Raw genomic sequence first — 19113 nt, 5'->3', positions numbered from 1 at the left:
ATGGATCCATCAAAATCTCTGGCAGATTAGGAAGCCTGGCAAAGGAATTAAGGCAAAGTTTTGAGAAGTCATTAAGAAGGACTTCATGATAAATTTATTTCAAAAAAAGAAGAAGAAACTAATGAGAAAATCCAATATATGAAGAGCTCATTTATTCTTTTAGAAGGAGATTTTTAAGGCAGAGGGTAGGAATTTCTTATGCAAGCTGTAGTCCAAAAGTAGCTCTCCATATCTAGTAGTATCAATTCATTGAATTTCTAGCAACTCATAAAGAACTTCTCCCTTAAGAATACTTGCTTTTGATTTCAAGTTCTTCCTTGTGTAGGAAAATTTTCAGAAAAACCACTTAATGAGTACAATTTCTGGTAACAAAAATAATTAGGTAATAAAACACAATAATGTCTAGTTTGCATCTGAATGGTGGCTGTCAAAAACCCCCAGTAGTCTCATGATTCTTTAGCTTGTAATTGTTTTGAGCATCTAATGACAACTTCAAAAAATCCAGTCTTAAAAAATTGGACTAGTCTTTAGAGGGCTCACTGTAATATCTGCTCATCTCTTTAGGGAGACATAACATAGAAAGCAGCACCTGGTACAAATCTTTAATAACTCATGAAGCACTTTGTTCACTGGGGAACACCAGTGACAGACGTTCACAGAATAGCTACTGTTAGTTAAGGATGTGATTATCCTGCCCTATTTTTACTTGCATTCCAAAAAGCAAGTCCATTATGCTCATGAACTTTTAAATCCTCATTAAAAAAACCCCAAAAACCAAATACCCGACTCTGGTAACTGCTGGAAAGAAGGTAGCAATATGATTTTTCTAACATCTCCTCCCTTGATACATCTCAGAGAAGCACCTCATTCAGTGTAGCAGACACAGAATTAATTCCCTTTCTGGTTGTAGCAGATGGCAAGAGGCCTGAATCTGTAAGATGTAAACAGATCTTGAGGGAGCTCTGTGAATTCCTGCAATAGCCGAGATTGTTATAATATACATAAGACCACCTCGGAAGCCTCCACAGGGAATAAGCTCTGGGCATTGTGTTGAATTATGCAACTTAACAGTATCTGTCCGAAGGACCATGAAAATTACATTTGAGATTTTCATACCTTCACCACACCCTCTCTTTTAGAGTGTAAAGACTACTAACACCAGTGACAGATTTCATAGTGTCTGTGTCTAAAATGACAAAACCTATCACATCAGTAGGAATACTGTGATTCCTGAAGGACTGATCCACAGAAAATGAAGGAAGACCTTCACATTTGCCTTTAGAAGACTTTTGTCACTCATGCAGTATGACCTGAAGGACAGCAATATCTCTCCTCTCCACAAAGCTGGTTTGCAGAGAGGTCAGACAAGTTTCTGTGCAGAAAACCCACCAATGGCTGGGGAATGAGGCAAAGGCTGTGCCTGTTAACCCCCTCTTGGGTGGATCCCTTCGGAGAGGCATACAGGAAAGAGAACTGCCAGATCCAACTTTTGTCTTTCACTTGCCTCTTCACTAAACAAGACAGACAAGACCACTCTCAGAATAATTCATATTTATAGGTACACGGTTGAAAAAATCTGAAGTCATCCAAGACGACAAGATTACAAGCAAAAATTCCATGAGAAATATAACTTATGCATTTATATATAAATTCCAGCATGAACTGGGCCAGTGACCTCTTACCAGGCTTTCCTTGCTGCTGTCAGAGTTGCAAAGAAAGGGCTGAGCAAGAGGACTCCTTTGCCCTCAGGTATTTACTCCAGACCCCCTTGCATTTGAAGGAACAGAGCTGCCAGTCCCAGAGCTTCCCTTGGAAGTCCCAGCAGACTTCCCTGCCTGCCTAGGATGGCATGTCCTGAGTTGTGTTCAGAAAGTTCTGTGAGAAGAATATCCTGCCAGCAGCCTGCACAAGGCTGTTAAGTCTTGAAATTGCTTGCAGACGAGATGAAATACAAATATGAAGTTTTCCCTACCCCCTTCTAATGAGTTACACATGTTTTCATCTAAACAGCACTGGCACTTCACAGGAAGAACCTGCTCGTGGTATTCCAAGTTGATTCCACATGGCTGCATGTTTCCTAACACTGATCTACAAATAGGTTACTAATTTGTGTTGCATCCAGTGAACCACAGAAGTCACTCTCATCAACTTTTTGAAAAATATAGAATTCTTCCTTCCATTCATTTCTGTTTTGCAAAATTGATTTTTCTTACAAGTGAGTTAAGCAATCAGACTTCCCATCACCATTGTTAACAGGAATGCAAACGTCACAGAGTTCTATGTATTGGAGATGAATACCAAAGACATTGAATTTTAGAATTTCATCAACGCAGAGATCGTATCATAATAGAATTATGATTAATTCTGACTCGCAGAAGAATAAATTAGGATGTTTCATTATTAAATATCTCATAACAAAAGACAAGTGCTGAAATAAAAGAATTTCCTTCTATATTGAAACATCTAATAATGGACCTGTTGCAAGCCTAAAGAAATCTACAGGAAAAAAACCCCAAAACCCAAGACAAAAACCAGCCCTTTTGGCTGAACTAATCATCACAGTTGTAGAAAACTAAAGCTGCAGGGATGTGACAATTTGAGATATTTAAGAAAAACATTAATACATAGTACTTCAAAACCCCTTTCTTGCCCTAGAGCTTTCACTTCAGCTTACTGTAAGCATCTTAATCTTATACAGCATTTTGAGATTAACCCCCCCACATATATTAGATATACATGGAATATGTATAGATAAACAAGTGCACTGGAAAAGTTGGGGTGGAATATTCAGGAATGCTCATATCTGCTATTTCAATCATTCACCGGAAAATAAATAAAACTCAATCACAACAGATACAGCATTTCAATAGCTCCATTGTCTGCAGGAACTGCACTATTAATTTAATATGCTGTGTAGCAGAGTTGTCAGAAGGATGGCTTTGATTGTACAAGTGCCTCAGTGAAGTACCTTTGTTGAAGCTGAGCACTTCTTAATATTATTCCCTTCCCCAAAACAAGGTTAAATCTTACTCATATTAGATATCATTAGATGTCACAGAGTTCCATTAAACCTTATTTATGCCCGTGTAAACCACAAACTTGCATTTTCTAGTTAGTGTTCACGCTACCTTTAGTGGCATGTCATAATTCAAGTCAATTTAAAAGCCCTCAGGTTTTGAGTTTTTTCATGCTGTCCTCCCCACCATTAAGGCACCATTTCACAGTTGGGCTAAGCCTGTAACACACACCAAGAAAAGGAAGTTTGAAAGTTATTCCCCTTGCTCATTATAACTGTTTTTCTTTTGCACTGAAGTAGCCATAGGATATTTTTCCTTGTGTGGAAACACAGGGCTGCTAGAGAGGGCTCAGCTGTGAGGAGTTACAATGGGTGCTCATGCAGAGCACAGTCAGGGGAGGCAGAGAAACAGTGGCACTCCTCCCTCTGGCTAGAGCACGGCTGCAGGTCACTCCTGGAAGCAGAAGTCTCAGTGCTGTGAAGCACAGCAGATGCTCTGCAGTGGGCAATCCTCCTGCATTGCCAATTAGGATGCAGATACTCTGAATAAAGCAGCCACCGGGAGCACGAAGCAGGACTGAACCAGCATCAACCCCGAGCCAGGTGATCACGAGACACCTGAAGTAGGGATGGATTGTCTCAGATGGACCAACTGCCTCCACTGCCTTGGGGAGAGGATTCTCTGTCATTCCATGCAGCTGGGAATAAGTCCTGGTTATATGGGAGTAGGGCAGTATGAAACACTACAGACACTCAAATCAGGACTGACCTCTTCTATCCCTGCTCATTCCCTTAGGTCAATTAATGGCACTGCCCAAGGAAGGTCAAGGGGTCAGGCCTTCCCTTCTCTCACCTTGGGCCCACAGACTATTATTCCCTCTCAATTACAGTCACGACACCAACCCCTTTATTTTGGAAGACTTATTTTTCCCTCAGATGTGGTATTTAAAAGAGAGGGAATGTTTTGTGCAGTAAGAGCCCTGAGCACTGCTCCTTGACCACACTACAGTGTTATTTCAGACTCCACCAGTTTATCCTGCATACAGGGCAACTGTGCAGTTGAGGTCACTTACTTCCAGTGAAAGCTATCCAGCGGGCATATTTAGTAGCTTCTCTTCGCCAGTGGGAAGCCACCAGCAAACCACAAGTGACAGTTAGTGAAATGATTCCCATTATGATGAAAAATAACGTAGTGACCCACTCGGGAGGCAGCCGTGGAGGAATACAGGTCCTGTCACGTCCATGGATGGTTTGACACTGTCGCACAAGGCCAACTGTGAGAGCACCTGAAAATACACAGCAGAGAGGCAAGTAAACTTTCAAAATCCTCTCTGAGGGGCGCTCAATCGCAAACCAAAGCTCAGAATTGCCCCAAAATAAGGGATTCTTTCCTTGATGAACCTTAATAAGCCTTTCAAACACAGCGGATGGGGGGGCATGCTTCGAACATCTATCTTCAGGTTCTGTCATCATGCACTTGCATTAAGTTGAAGTGAGATGGCTGCAAGCTGTATCTGGTTCCTGAGTGGCAATCAAGGTCTAATCAAAGGGATAAAGCACTCCTAATAAAGCCTACCAGTATCAGCTAATGTGGTAGCTGAGTTGTACAGAGGATCACTCCCTCATCTCTGCAAGATGAAGTACTTTTATAATCTAACAAAAGGAGCTCAAGTCCCCCTAAAATGCCTTTAATTGTCTAATACCTTTTTCCCTCATCTGTAAATACAGTTTTAATCCTCTAAGTCTTGCAGCAGAAACTGCATTTGATTCATGTATGATTTTAAAAACATTTTATACCCCTGCTTATTGACAACAGCTCTTTAAGAGTCCCTCTGGTCAATCCTTTTGATGGTTAACAAGAATAACTGCACACATAAACTGGGATATCTACACAAAAGATCTATCAAAAAGATCCTAGAAAAATGGTAAGACTGGTACATGAACCCTAAAGTTTTACACAAAATGATGTATTTTCTGTTAAATAATAATTTAAAAAATCTGCTTTGAAATCCAATTCAGTAGTTTTGAGATTCATCAAGAAGCTTTTACTAAACTTTAATAATGAAGTTATATTAATTTGGAAAATTTTAACCCCACTTTAACATGCAAGATTAAGACCCATTTCTTCCAGTGTCTCTTAAACAGTAAGTTCTGTATTTCTCAACTTTGTCCCTTCTTCTGAACTGTTTTCCTAAGTAATCACAATTATCCTTTATCTAAATTAGGAGAAAAAAACAATAGTGGATAGCATTAGAGTCAAAAACTTTCTCCACAAATTACTTCAAGTAAATATGGTTTTAGTTGACCTGTTTCAAACAAAAAGAGGGCAACTCAGAAACAATTACAGTAAGACTTGGAAGCTTAGGTTTAGCATGTCCTTTGGAGGAGGAAACATCTGTCATACTTTTTAGCTTCTTTTTTGGGGGAAAAAAAAAAGCATGAAACAAAGAATTAAGCCAATAGTCAAAAGGGTAACCAGTCCTACTGCACCTCCTAGAACTCTGGAGCCAACTTCTACAGATCCTGTGTGCTCACACCTCAGCAAGAAGTACCGCCAGAATCAGCTTCTGACCTCAGAATCCTTGGGTTAGGAGGCAGCATATTATGTTTGATTAGATGTAGTGCTTCACATACACTCCCAGAGGATGGGAAGAACCAAAAGCAAAACTGTTATAGAATCAGTTTTGCTGAAGCATTCCTGTAACCTTTCTTAGACTACAAATTTCAGTCCCATTCAAATACATCCTTTTAATTACACAACTGAAAGATTTAGAGACGAATTTTCAGCTAACAGCTGAACAGCTACAAACCTCAATAAAATTGGCATTTTCTATTCCAGATACACAGCAATCACACCATTGCTGTGCCCCAGGGCTACACAAAACTGAGCCAGAATCACAAGAGCAACCCTGCACAGCTCACACACCTGTACAGTACAGTTTTACAGGAACTGCTTCTCAGTTGGCTTTTCATAGCCTGCAATGTTTTCATTGCACATCAGCTGCTGTGTCCTTAAAAGTCAAGCTCCCTGGAACACACTGCAGAACCTCATACAAAACACTAAACAGTCTCCTGGAGTTTGGGGATAAAGAGTCTTATTCACTGCAGTATCACACAACAGGAAGTCGATCCCAATCACTCTGCAGGACTAGGATTTACCAACAATTTTACTATACTTACAGCAGAAGTCAGTTTTTTCCAAACTGTATTTCTGATCAAAGAATGACTTCATAAAAATGACATCACATGCTCAGTAGATGTTTTCTGAATTCAGAGACCTCTCCTAACTTCAGTGGCAATAATTTAGTGCATTTTTAACTTTGGCAAAAGCAACAGAGCCCCTGTGCTGGACTTGGTTCCATTTTGTGTGTTAACTGAAACTAAAGAACAGCTGCTATAGAAGAGCATGTATTAGCAAGGGACAACGACTTCATCTTTCAGATGAATTTACAATTTATATTGAAGATATTTTTCAATTAACATGAGCACATTTAACATGTCAGCTAAGCCCAGTACTGCCATATTTAGAGGAAACACAAGAAAACTCCATCTTGAACTACTATTTTTCAATGAAATGCTTTTTTTACTGTCAACATCCAAAGGGTCATTTTCTAAAAAAACCCACCCAAACCAAGAAACCCACAACTGAAAATTAAAAAAAGGAGGACAAAAATCTCTGAATTGTGAGTACCAGAGTAGCATTCCTTTTTCATACAAAGATAGTTGCAAGAAACTATTGAGAGCATGGTTTCCTAAACACCACTTCTGGTGCCCAAGTGTATTGTTTCACTCTGGCTTTTTCTTCTTCTTTTTTTTTTTTTTTAACAGAATTTTACAGTGTCAGCAATTAAATTTCAGAATCTGCCATTTTTGGAGGAAATATAGTGAACTTTATGGTTAAGCTTTTGCTAGCACATACCAGTATTTTTTCTTAAATCTGCTCCATGGATTACAAATCTGAAGGGGATATACTCCATATTTAAGGTTTTGAATCTCGAGTCTGCAGACTCTGGGGAGGCAAATGGAGGGCAAGAGGTCTGGGAACCATTTCTGAAGGTTTCACAAAGGTAACTGGAAAAACAACCTCATTAAGAACTCATGAATGTAGTTATAGTTTAAGTTGACTACACAGGAATACCTCACTTGTGTACATAAACCGGGCACAAGGAAATTAAATCTCAGGGCTTTCTCCCATAATGACAAATCTCCTGTTGAATGCAGACTTCAAAAGAAGTCTCTGGTGTGGAAAAAGCATATTTATTTGCCATGGAATTCAAAAGAAGAGTGTTTATAATGGTATTTTATTGTGTTGGTCCTGTTCTAAACCAATCAAGCAAACAGTTGCCAGGCAGCTGCCAACAAACTAACTTATCACAGAGAGTCTTGTTTAACCTTATCTAGTCTATCACTGAAGGAGGGACAGAGATAATAAACTGAACAGTCTCCTTCTGCCTGTAGTTAGAGAATAGCCCGAGTCCATCTCAAACCAGTCACCAAGTTCCACTCTGATCCATAGGTAAAAGAGGTTTTTAAGTCATTCTCTCAGAACAACTTCAGCATAATTGTTGCAAATCTAAGCACTTAACACAGGTGCCAAGCAAACAGCACAGCTAATGCCAGTAGATTAGGCAGCTTAAAGATGGATCCAGCCCTAAAACATGTGCAGTGGAGTGAGCACATCTGCCCTTCCTCCACCTCCCCATTCCCACACGTCAGGAGCCACAAGGACGACCCTGAGGTGCAGGAACTGCTCCCATGCTCTTGTTTGCCTCTCTCCAAGACTGGCATTATTCAGGTCAGCGCAGGCGGTGCAAGAGGTGATTAGGATATATATGCTAATTACTAAAAATGAGATTCAACCTTTATCAAATCAGAGAATGCTGCCCTGAGCAAATGTTAGTGAAGTGGTCCTTAGTCTTTCCCAGTAAATCTATTCCCTGAAGTGCCAAAGCATTTCAAACACATTAAACAACCTTCCAGTAGTGACAGTCTCCAGTTAATACCAGAGAAAGATTTTGTGATCACCCAACTCCTCCAGACTGACACTAATGCTCTTTTTCTGACACTGCATGTTTTTGCTAGAATCAGTAATAAAAAGACTCTTTAACAAATACACCAACACTGGGGAGCATCACCAATTTAACAATTTTCACAAAACCACTGAGGGAAAGAGGGGGAAAGGCACCAAACCAAGGAAAGGCAAGCCCTCGTTCTCCCCCTGGGTGCAACGAGCAGCTGCCAGGGAGCCGACCCCCAAGTCCCACTCCAGCCCCGCGGTGCTGTGCCATCCCTCTCCTGTTTCCCTGGTAACTACAGAGCCACCAAGGAGGAATCACACGCTACAGAGAGAAACAAAGATTGCTGCAGCCCTTTGACTCCCCCTCCTCTACATCACTTCTGAATTATTAAAAGTGGCACAGCAATACCACGGCTGGAAAGCAGCAGCACAATAACGGCCGTTCAGATGCTCGCTGTTCATCTGTTCCTTGATTGCCAGAACATGTGGGATCAAGCGTGCCAGATGGACACAGGAGAGGTGCCACTGCCATGAGGAGCTTGCCACAGCATGAGAAACAACTAATATGGTAAAAGCACAATGCAGTGAACGAGGTGGGGCTCAAACATTAGAAGGTCACAGAGCTCAGCTATGCTCTCACACAAACATCCTCAGAACCGCTCTTGCTCAGCTTGGGGTGCTGCTCCTCCTCTGTCCTCCCCTACTGTCCCCACTTGAAAATCTCTTTACTCTTTCCTATTAGAGAAAATGTTTAAGTGCATCTGCAACCCCTTATACTCTGTGACAAGAGCTTCCTCACTTTTACCTTCCATACATCAATGACATCCTCAGCAAAATGCTTAACACTAACATTAAATAAATATTACAGGCCAATATGCCTAGTGAGGAGGTTAAAGCATCCAACCACTCCCAGATAGCCCACCTGCTCTCCCCCGCTCGCTGTCCTGATGAGATGGGATGATTCTGCCAGAAAAGCCATTTGTGAGTGCCAGACAATTTCTGCTCAAACAAGATGCTTTTCTACAGTGTCCTGTGGACTTGTTAAACCATCTTTGCTAAGCAAAGAGCACAGTTTAGAGGGCTCCTAACGAGGTGCTGGTCACATAAATCTTAGCTCATCGCCAATGTGGCAAGGACACTGGTAAGTTCTGTGTTTTAGTAATGAGCACAGGATATGGAGCTGAGTTATCTGGGCACACTAAAACATTCATTACTGCTGGTTAGGTAACAGTCACATGCCAGGGAATGACATATGTAAAATAAGGGCAGCTCAGTTAAGGCATTCCCTGGAACTCTCATTGTGCCACAGACAAGGGCAGGAGTTAAGTCATCTTTGGAAAATTTCTAAGTTCTCTCGAGCTGATAAACTTGAATGGGAAAAGGTGTAGGTCCATTTAAGACCAGGCTGCAGCTGTGTAGTGCACAGCTGTACTTGCTACCAACCCAGGGGGAAACTTGAAAGGTCTAAAGAAAACACAGTGCTTTGGTCATGGCAGGCTAAATCCCTGTATCTGTAACAGTAGTTCCAACACACCTGCCCGGAATAACAAACAAGGAGAAGGTGTTTCCAAGAAGAAACTTTGAAAAGTCATCAAAGGAATTTGGCAGTTGAAGATGGGATGTTTCCCATTCTTACATATGGAATTTATTTTCCTGCAATGGGCACTTGAAGTGATGTTGCTAATAAAGGGGGAAGAGAGAATGACTTATTTCTGTTTATTTATATGTATTTTGTTCTGGGCAAAAATTCTATTAATTCTATGTTCTAGGTAGTGATTCCTTGGAAACATGGTGCTCTCCCTTCTGCCTTTCCCAAAATCCAGGGAACTGACACTGCTAATCTTTCCCTACCACAGCCTTGGAAGTGCTTCATACAGTTAATCCTACTTATTCCAGTGCAAAACTCCATCAGAAATCAGGCCCTGTACCCTGTACCCTTATGAGGAGATTAGTCACGCCCAGAGCAAGCAATGCAGGAGGTTAGTGGAAAAGCTACGCTTTTGTAGGAAAAGCACCACCTCTGGCGTGAAGGGGGAAAAGATAACAGCATCCTGCTGGTTTGCAAAACTGAGGAGGAAAAAGGGATTAGCAACGCTGGGGAAGACCACTTGACTCTGCAAGGCACGGTCCAGGTTTAACAGTCAGTCACGGGGTCTCTGTATGTCCAGTCCCACCACGTGGTGCCCACAGGCAGAGCTCCCAGAACTGGTTTGTATCTACAACTGCTCACAGTCAGAGTCTTGTAAAAGGAAATGTAGTTAGTCCTCATCTAAATTTTCAACCGCTGACCGATTAAAGCAATTCTAATACAGCCTCAAACTACGTCATATCTGAGCATTTTTTAAATAGCCTTCACACATAATTAACTGCAGCTAAGTAACTATAAGCAAGTTGAGCACCTTTTCCTCCACATTTGTGCTTAGGTCATTGTTGTAGGACAATACAATAACTGAATTACACCTCAGTAGCAATAAAAAGTATACAAAATGGTCAAAATGTAAGATAGGATCCACTACCAGTTTCTAATCAAGTATGAGAATACCATATCTGTTACTGTTCTTACATTAATAATTACTTCTTTTGTGAGGGATGGGGGTACTCTGAGTAGATGCTCTTTAGCACTTATGCCACTAAAATAACTTGGAGGTTACCATGCAAGTACAGTATTCAGGATGTGGCATAACAGGTCGATTCTTTCCCTGCGGATGTTCCAGTATGTAGTTCAGCCAGTAAGATTCATAGGAAACCAAGTTCAGATTCACAAAAATAAGATTTATAAATTTTAAAGGAAGGCTGAAAAGAATAACAGAGGATCAACTGCAAAAGCACCGAACATAGAGGAGTTCAAAACAAAGGGATTATGAATTATCTTTCCTGCCCTTTGTAAGTCAAATCTTATGTTTTTGGCATTCACTCCAATTTGTCTCTCAAATCATCTAATAGGTGTTGTAACCCTGGGAAAAAAGCTTTGGAGTTTCTCACTTGGAAGAAGACCACATTCAAGATCAATACATACACCCACTGAATGTTTACTGGCATGAAAGACACACCTAAAAAATATTTATGCAATGTTAAAACGTCAGTTTTCACTAAAGACCTAGATTTATTTGCAAAGTCTCTGCTATACCTAGAGGGCCTCTTTTAAGAGCAATTCAAGTCAATGTTTTAAGATTATGTTATATAAGCTGATGTTTCTCTTCTACTCCATTTATCCATACCAACTTTGAAATGCACCATCCTTCTTGTTCTAGAGATGTAAAGGGTGTTTCCCTGTTTCAGGAATTAAGTATTCTTAAAAATACTCATATAGGTGAGGTAACATCCCTAGCTTCAAACCCAGCTATGAGGAACCTACCAATTTAATTATATTTACCAACCTCTTTTCCAGAGAGTTTAACTTACCAGGTACCATTTTTGGTCACTCTTCAGAAAGCTTTCTGGCTTTTAAAGAGAATAATTCAAAGCTTTAAAGTCTAAAGTCAAAGCTGGAAGAGTTGTAGTATATTAGCAGAAAAGCCTGCCTTGCTGCTGAACAACATCTGGTGCCTGAGTTGCCTCAAAAGTTTTCAATTCCATGTTTGTATCATGCTTAATGCAAACCAAATCCCCCCTTCACAAAAACCACAGTCTTCTCCCTCCCTCCTCCTTAAATTAAAAAAAAAAAAAAAATCAGAGGCCATCTATTGGGAAAGACTTACATGTATTACAAAAGTTTATTACTACAGATGACAATCATTATGATATACTAATTGCAAGTGATGTTTACACTGCAGACAGTTGGACCAATAAAAGCAAGTTTATTTCTGAATCCCAGTATACAAGGATTCAATGCCATGCTGCTTGTGTGTTGGGTTTATTTAATGCTTTTTTTCTTCTGCATCCCCTCTTTTTTTAATTTGTTTTAATTATTTTTCTGAGATGGACCACAGACTCTCTAAGAGCTATCCTCAGGCAACAATGCAGGAACAACTCTCCTGACACAAAAAAGGCTCTGTGTTCTCATGTATCAGAGCCAAGAAATCTGCCCATGCTGAAGGTATTCTTTCCTACTTCAGAAGTCAGCAGTAATTAAATGTTGGTAAACAGGATTTCTAATAAGCTGCATCCTTCTGTTTGTTAATTTTCTAACACTATGAGCATTTTCACAATGGGACAGTGTTGTCAGTGACTAGAATCTTTACAGCTTCTGAAGTGGCAAGGGCCTGGAAAAAAGAGAGAACCTTTTTTAAAATAAGAAAACTTAATGTTTTATTTAGCTTAAAAAAACCAAACAAAAATCCATAGTTATTCCCATTTTTCCTCCAACCAAAACAGAGCTACTCAAGGTTGACAAAATTCACTGCCTAAGAGAAGAAAGATCAAAGGCAGTGTCAATATTTAAAAACGATTTTTCTAGTCAGCTACACCAGTTTTATGCCATATGTTCAGTTGAAAGCCACAAGCTACGACATCTACAGCTGTTCTGCCGTTCAACATCTGATGAGCTTTTTTTCTTTTTAACAGAGTTAGTTATATTTGGCTTCAGACAGAGCTGTAAAGTGACACCTCTTTATCCAACACCCCACACGACCCTACCCCAGCCTTATCAGAAATGGTCTGTTCATCACTTCCCAACCTGTGGCTGATGTGCAGGTCTTTGGGGCTCGAGCCAGTGACATGAGGTGGACAGGCTGGGTCAGTAATGGCAGCACCAGAGTTTGCCCTGTGGTACCAACATGACACAACCAGAAAACCATGGAAATTCTGCATCTTCTGTGTAAAAGGTGATCCACTACACTGGTGTCTTATCAGGTGGTCTGTTCACAGGCTCCATTTTTAACTCCTGCATATCCAAAAGCATCACATCACCAAGTCAGTTGAGTTTCAAACTTAGTTATGTTCAAGCAGATCAGGATAGATACACCAAAATCCTCAAACCACATCAAGTAAAGTATCCTATTGTTCTCTCTCTCTTTATTCATGGAGAGAAAAATTAGAGGAGTATCAGCCTTCCTGCTTACAGCCTAAAGCAATTTCTCTCACCTAGTGACAAAGGCACTCAAGGTAGGGGAAAAATTCAGGTCCTGGCCCTGCCCTCCAAGATTCCTTGTGCATTTTATCAAATCAAATTCAGGAGCAATAAGGATCGTCTTCCTCCTCAGACGTAACTGCTGTGCTGATCTCAGCTTGCATCAGACATGCTCCAAGGACACCCACTAATCTGGCTCTTCCATGGCCTTGTGAATCACCCAGTGGTGAAGGTGAAAAGAGAAGTGTTGAAATGCCTTTTGGCATTTATATGGTTAGAAACATATTTGCAAAGTTTAGGTGTGTGTTCTGCAAACACTCAGCCCAAATGCACATTATGTGCTTGAATGTTTACTTACACCTGAGCCTAACTTTCTCTTGGTCCACTTCTGGGAGAATATGTTAGGCCCAGATTGCCTGAAAGTACAACAGACTATGCTAAATAAAGAACAAAACATTCAAAAAGCAAACAAAATGTACTAACAATTGTGGCAGTTCCTTCAAATCACACAGCTGATGGCAGGATTGTATTTATAGCAATGAGGACACAAGAAGGGAAGTTGGCAGGTAGAAATAATCTTTTATTAAAACCTCTAGAATAACTGGAAAGATTAGGCACATTTCTGGTCTTGCAAGCCCTTCCTTGGACACACAGGTTTCCCTCACTGTACTGGTTGGGAATATAAAAGATGCTATCCCTGTCTACCAGACTTGGCTTTATTCCATAAGGCATCTTTGTCAACTGAAGAATGGCACCTATTTGCCCGAAGACATATTTCATTGCAACTGGAATAATATTTCAAGTAGAATAAAACCCAACCTTAGATTTTATTCCTAAAGGCACTTTTTAGCTGTTGCCAAACCTGTGTATGACTAAGAACCAGCAATGCAGGTTAAACTGCACTTGAAAGGGATGAGGTACAGGGGCAAAGATTTCATTATCTCCAATAACGCTTCACGTGCTGAAATACAGACTGACACACAGCTTAACTACACACCAGCTGTCCTCAAGGACTGCTGGCACACAGTTTCCTGCCTGATTAACATTTGAAGCCCCCCCCCCAGTTTAAATAGTAGCTTCTACTTTTCAGGCAAACTGGAAAATAAACCAAACGAAACCGAACCCCAACCTTCTTCTGCAGTAATAATTCTTGAAATTAGGCATTTGCTTGTTGTTCCCATCACAAGAAAAACATTAAAAACAAAGAAGAATAGAAAGGCAGGAAGCATATTCAGGGTCTATCCTGAAGTTATATTTTCTTATCCCTTTTGCTAGGGCAAGTCCTTGGTTTAGAAGCCTGCATAATTTAAGCCTGAATTATTTAGGCAATTAACAGGTGCTGTCTGTGTGGTGATAACACTTTCTCCCTTATCACAAATTGGCATCTACAAAAATAGACTCCTAGAGTCTGGAGACCTTTTTTTTTTTTTTTTTGCTAGAATAAGAGAAGACAGATCATTCCTGAACAGTTAAATTTATACTTTACTGAAAACAGCAAGGCTCAGCCCTTTCTGAGCAAATGGGACTATTCTTCAAAAGCAATCAGATGTTATATAGTGCTCCAAAGAGCATATCTGTTAACAAATGTTTATACAGTTGTTATACTGACATTCTGAAGCAGAATTCACTCTAATGTTAGATTTGATATAAAAAACCAAGAAATACTCATCAACTTCATCTTACTGAACATCTACTTACAGACAGCATTTACTTCAGATTCCACTGGGCATAAGTCAACAGACTTCTGTTCGTGAAACAGCAACTACTACTTCTGCCCTTTATTCTCTTTATTTCACCATTTTTCATGTATTAAGCTTCAGAGTGCTTCTTGGAATTGCTGAGTGACCCACTAATATTCCACTGAAAGAATTTATGGGACCACATTAGAAATGTTTGGCCTTTCAATCTTTCCAGGTTTCCTGTACAATCTTGTAGCATAGTTTTTAAATTGAATTAAGTGTGGGTTTCAAAGACAACATGAAACGTGCTTCTTCCCACATGAGTTTCTGCAATGGAGAGCACATCATTAACTCGTGAATTTAGGTGCATGATTAGTTTCAGAACGGAATTCAACCTAAGGAAAAGAAGTTCTTTTTTCACCCTTGTGACTTCTCTTCCCCCACAGCACGCTACGCCCACAAGGCTCCTCACATCAACAGGCAGTGAAGCAGCAGTGCCTTTTCTCCTCTACGAGAAAGGAAATCAGAATCTTCCACTGTGGCAGTTCTGGAGCTGACATTTCCACTGATGGTGGGAATACTGTTGGATTACTGTCTATGCTTAAGAAAAGATACCTCTTAATGCTGCAATTTAGAGCCTTTCTATTTTGTGTAGAGAAGACTGAACATCAAAGTAAATTTTTAAGTCAAACAAGTCACTCTCTATACGAAAGTCATCCTTTAGGAAACTTGAGGTCCATGACAACCCCTCATCAGTTTTCTTCACTTTGGTTTGGTATAAAGACATTATAACCAAAGGTTGTGAGTGTTTGATGCAATAAGCTCACACAGATTAAGTTACAGATAAAACCATTCCCCCTTACTTGTACATTTGTCTTGCCCATCAATGAAGTCCGAATCCCTCTCATTCCACATGGATACAAAGATTTTATTGCAGAAAGCAAGCTGTTTCACTAAGCCTAAGAACATTAGTATATGTGCCATCAATTTGAGAAGAGTAGAAAGAATCAGTGTTCAAAGCAGCCCTTCTGAAGTATTCACAGCAGAGCAGTTCTGAGGCACACAGCGAACGATCAGTTGTCCTATTCCCTCCTATTTTGATCCCACACTTATTCCTTAAAATACAACTAAATGACATTATTGCCAACAGCTGAAAGTAGTCACAGCACGAAAAGTGGAAACAAGGCAAGAACAACCTGGGCAAAGGAACGGAAAACCCGCGAGTAAGAACTGCAACACTAAAACTCTACAAACATGATGAGCAGCACAGAAATAAACTACTTGACTTTACTGTCTATGAACACTGTAATTTGATTATTAAATTCTTGGATGTACCAAGCCCAGAGGCAGCCCAGCCCTACCAATGCAGTGTCCAAACAACAGCACAAAGAATTGCTCACGGTCAAGGAAGTTCAAGGCTTAATGTGAACTGTCTTCAACTGGACAAGTATTTAAACATCTAAGTGGGGTATTAATCACTACACCTTGAGAGACTGTCATCCTTAATAATCCCAAAGTGCTTTGTAATTTATGGCACAGAACTGCAGCTACCATGAGGTTCTTGGGCAGCAGCCAACTGTTGCTTATCACACTGTGTTGTCTGGATAGGAAATGCTGGCTTTGGATACTGCAGTGAATCCTTGAGAGGCTTTCAGTGCCTTCACAAGGGAGCATTTTAGTTCATCCCAAGGACCCAGATATATTAGACTATGTTTTACTCAAAGACAGGAACCAGACTCTGCATACTCTGTATGAATTTTGAACCTCTAACTCTTAGCAGCGAGTATTTCATACTGGATTAGCCCATCCCACAGACAAACCATCACAATCAGACATTTCCTAAGGTACCCAAGAGAGACCAAACTCTCATCGTCAACTCTATTTACAAAATTTAAAACATATATACAAGATAATACCTTTAAGATAAATCCTACAAGATAAATCCTTTAAGAAGGAAATCAAACATGATATCACAGGAAGAACCCAAAAGCTTCACCCTGAGAAAGGACACAGCCTATGACTGTTGATTCCGTGTAGATTCCTACAGAATCAGGCCAATAGAAGTGCTCTTCCAGTCAAATGCTCTAGCTTGTTTCTGCTTTCCTTAAAATAGACACCTACCCTGCACAGATCCTCTTCTTGGCCATATCTCCAGTTTTTCAGATCTGTGTATATCTCCATCAGTCAGAGGCTTGGGGAAGAAAAGTGAAATTCAGCAAAGCAGCTGGAGCACACATAAGGGGACTGCTGCAAAATTACCACGGAACTTTTTTCCTGTATATAGCCCTTAGTAATAAAAACCTTTGTGAATTACTAAATTTGTAGGCACTCTGAATTATAAGAACTTATCATTAGGTACTGAGAAATTTATTTTAAAATTTAAAATTGTACATACTATAAAATAATTTATAATTTTCCCAAATTACTTTGTACAAGAATAAAACATTCTCCATGTTTTATTTGTTCGACCATACAACAAACATAATTTTGTATCTGTTTTTAAAATAGCATTTATCCACTGCAAAGGTAAATATTCCTCCTCATCTATGAGTCACTCCAGTTACCTTCTTCTGAAATACACAGTTCTCAACCACTTCTGGAAAAGGATTCAAGAACTGCCTAAATAAGATGAAAATCCTACACACTGCAGCACACAAGAAAAGTTAGTTCTCCCCACTTTGTTTCAGGACTAGCGTGAAAATAAGTGGGAAAAAGTTAAGCTGCTGTGAAGTACCTATAAAAAAAAAGTAGGTCAAGTTTAAAAGTTTGACCTACTGATCTTCTTTGCTTTGGCAAAAGTACAAATGGAGTTTACATAATGCTGCTTACATGTAAGTGCTGGCTGGAAACTGAACAATACAAATGTTTTTAATAAGCCTCAGCCATTAACAGGATTCCTTTTTTCGTTATTTCAGACACTTTTTAATCTTTGTTTTGCAGTACACACTAATGAATCCTTCCTTCGAGGATTCATATATTTAAATCACTCTTGTGTTGATTTCAGTGTCAGTTTGTGGCAGCAAATCGACAGACACACGTAATATCAGCTCTAAGCTGATTTAAAAAACCATCACTGTTTGTGAGACACAGGTAAGTTCCTGAAGCCACAGAGCTGAAGTCTCACCAAGGCACCTTTCCCACAGGTTGTACTTCTACACAGCAGCTTTACAAAGTACCATGAACTTTAACACTAATTAGAGAATGAGGAATTCAACAGCATTTGGTCGAAGGCAAACTATTAATTTTGTACCTTCACATGCTAAAGAGAAAACAAAACGTGCATCTCACAGGAGCAGTATCAGTTTGTATTTGTTAAAAAGCAGATGTAAAACATCAGTTTCTCAATGGACAAAAACAATTGGCTCTCTCATCTCTGCTCTGGCAGGCTCAAGTAACCAGGCTGACACAGCTCTCTTTCATGGGATTCTTCCTACACATAAAATAGTTCCATATGTTTAAATGTTGACTGATTGAGTAAGCACAAAATTAATTCATTACAACAATGCCTTTCTATTGATTCTTCTTGTGCCTTAAGGCCTGGTCAAATACAGAACCCAAGCACAATTCAAACACTCTTCTTTGTCACATTTTTACATCTACAGTCCCAAAGTGGAATGGAAATGTTCATTTTCAAGATGGCACGGACCCTCCCAGAACTATTAACAGACTACTCTTGATAGAGTAACCAAATTATACAGGGTTTAGATTCTAGTTCTTATTTGGGTTTTGTATTGTTGTTTTTAAGGCACTGGCAACATCTCTGAAAGGCAAGTAGATGGCAGTGCCTGCATCTTAGGACCAGCAGGTTTTAATCACAACTCACCACCTTTCCCTCCTTGCTCACACATCTGGGAGCATCTGTCTAAGGAATGTGTTTTCCTGAAAATTTTGTTCCAGAATCTAATTTTAGCACTCTGATGTTCAGATGGCTTAGGCGATTGCTTTTCAGCACTCACCTCTTTCTAGGACCTGATGGTACATAATTCTTCCTTCTCTGTATCCTCATCCTTTTTTTTTGTATTCTCAGCATGCAATCCAAACAGGTCCATGAAAGGGCAAATAACTTCTCCTGTCACAGTCACTACACAATAGCACAAGAAACATGAGGAAAAAGTAATTTTGTAGAATTGCTTCCAATCACGTCCCACCATCCTCTACCGAGAACTGGGAGACACGTGCTGTGTTTTGAGTGTATTGCAAGATGCTTAACAAAGATGACCAGAATCCTTTTACAGCCAGTTTTTGAAAAGCCAACATACATCATAGAAACAAACCACTGTCTCCTTCAGTGGGCAGCACAATGACTGCTCTATATCATGATTCCTCCACAGAGGAGTGTTGTACATGAACAGCTTCTCAGCACAGGCCCTAAAGGGCAGAAGGCAGTGGTAAT

General features: G+C 40.0%; 1 protein-coding gene across 2 annotated transcripts in view; it reads right to left on the bottom strand.

Annotated features, from left to right (window-relative positions):
* Positions 1-19113, bottom strand: part of MOSMO (modulator of smoothened) — a 29724-nt gene that overhangs the window by 5523 nt on the left and 5088 nt on the right. Inside the window, exons 2-3 of one of the 2 annotated variants that reach the window (XR_010434705.1) lie at positions 4090-4302; positions 3129-3235 (exon numbers count right to left, since the gene is read on the bottom strand). Coding sequence is in view for 1 of the 2 variants with exons in the window: in XM_064673005.1 (XP_064529075.1) it covers positions 4090-4302 (213 nt within the window). In the remaining variant the exon portion in view is untranslated. The remainder of the gene's footprint in view (positions 1-3128; positions 3236-4089; positions 4303-19113) is intronic. The other variant, XM_064673005.1, reaches the window with a different exon arrangement.

This window comes from Pseudopipra pipra, chromosome 16, assembly GCF_036250125.1.
Source record: "Pseudopipra pipra isolate bDixPip1 chromosome 16, bDixPip1.hap1, whole genome shotgun sequence".
Classification (NCBI taxonomy): Eukaryota; Metazoa; Chordata; class Aves; order Passeriformes; family Pipridae; genus Pseudopipra; species Pseudopipra pipra.
This window is presented reverse-complemented; position numbering and strand designations above follow the sequence as displayed.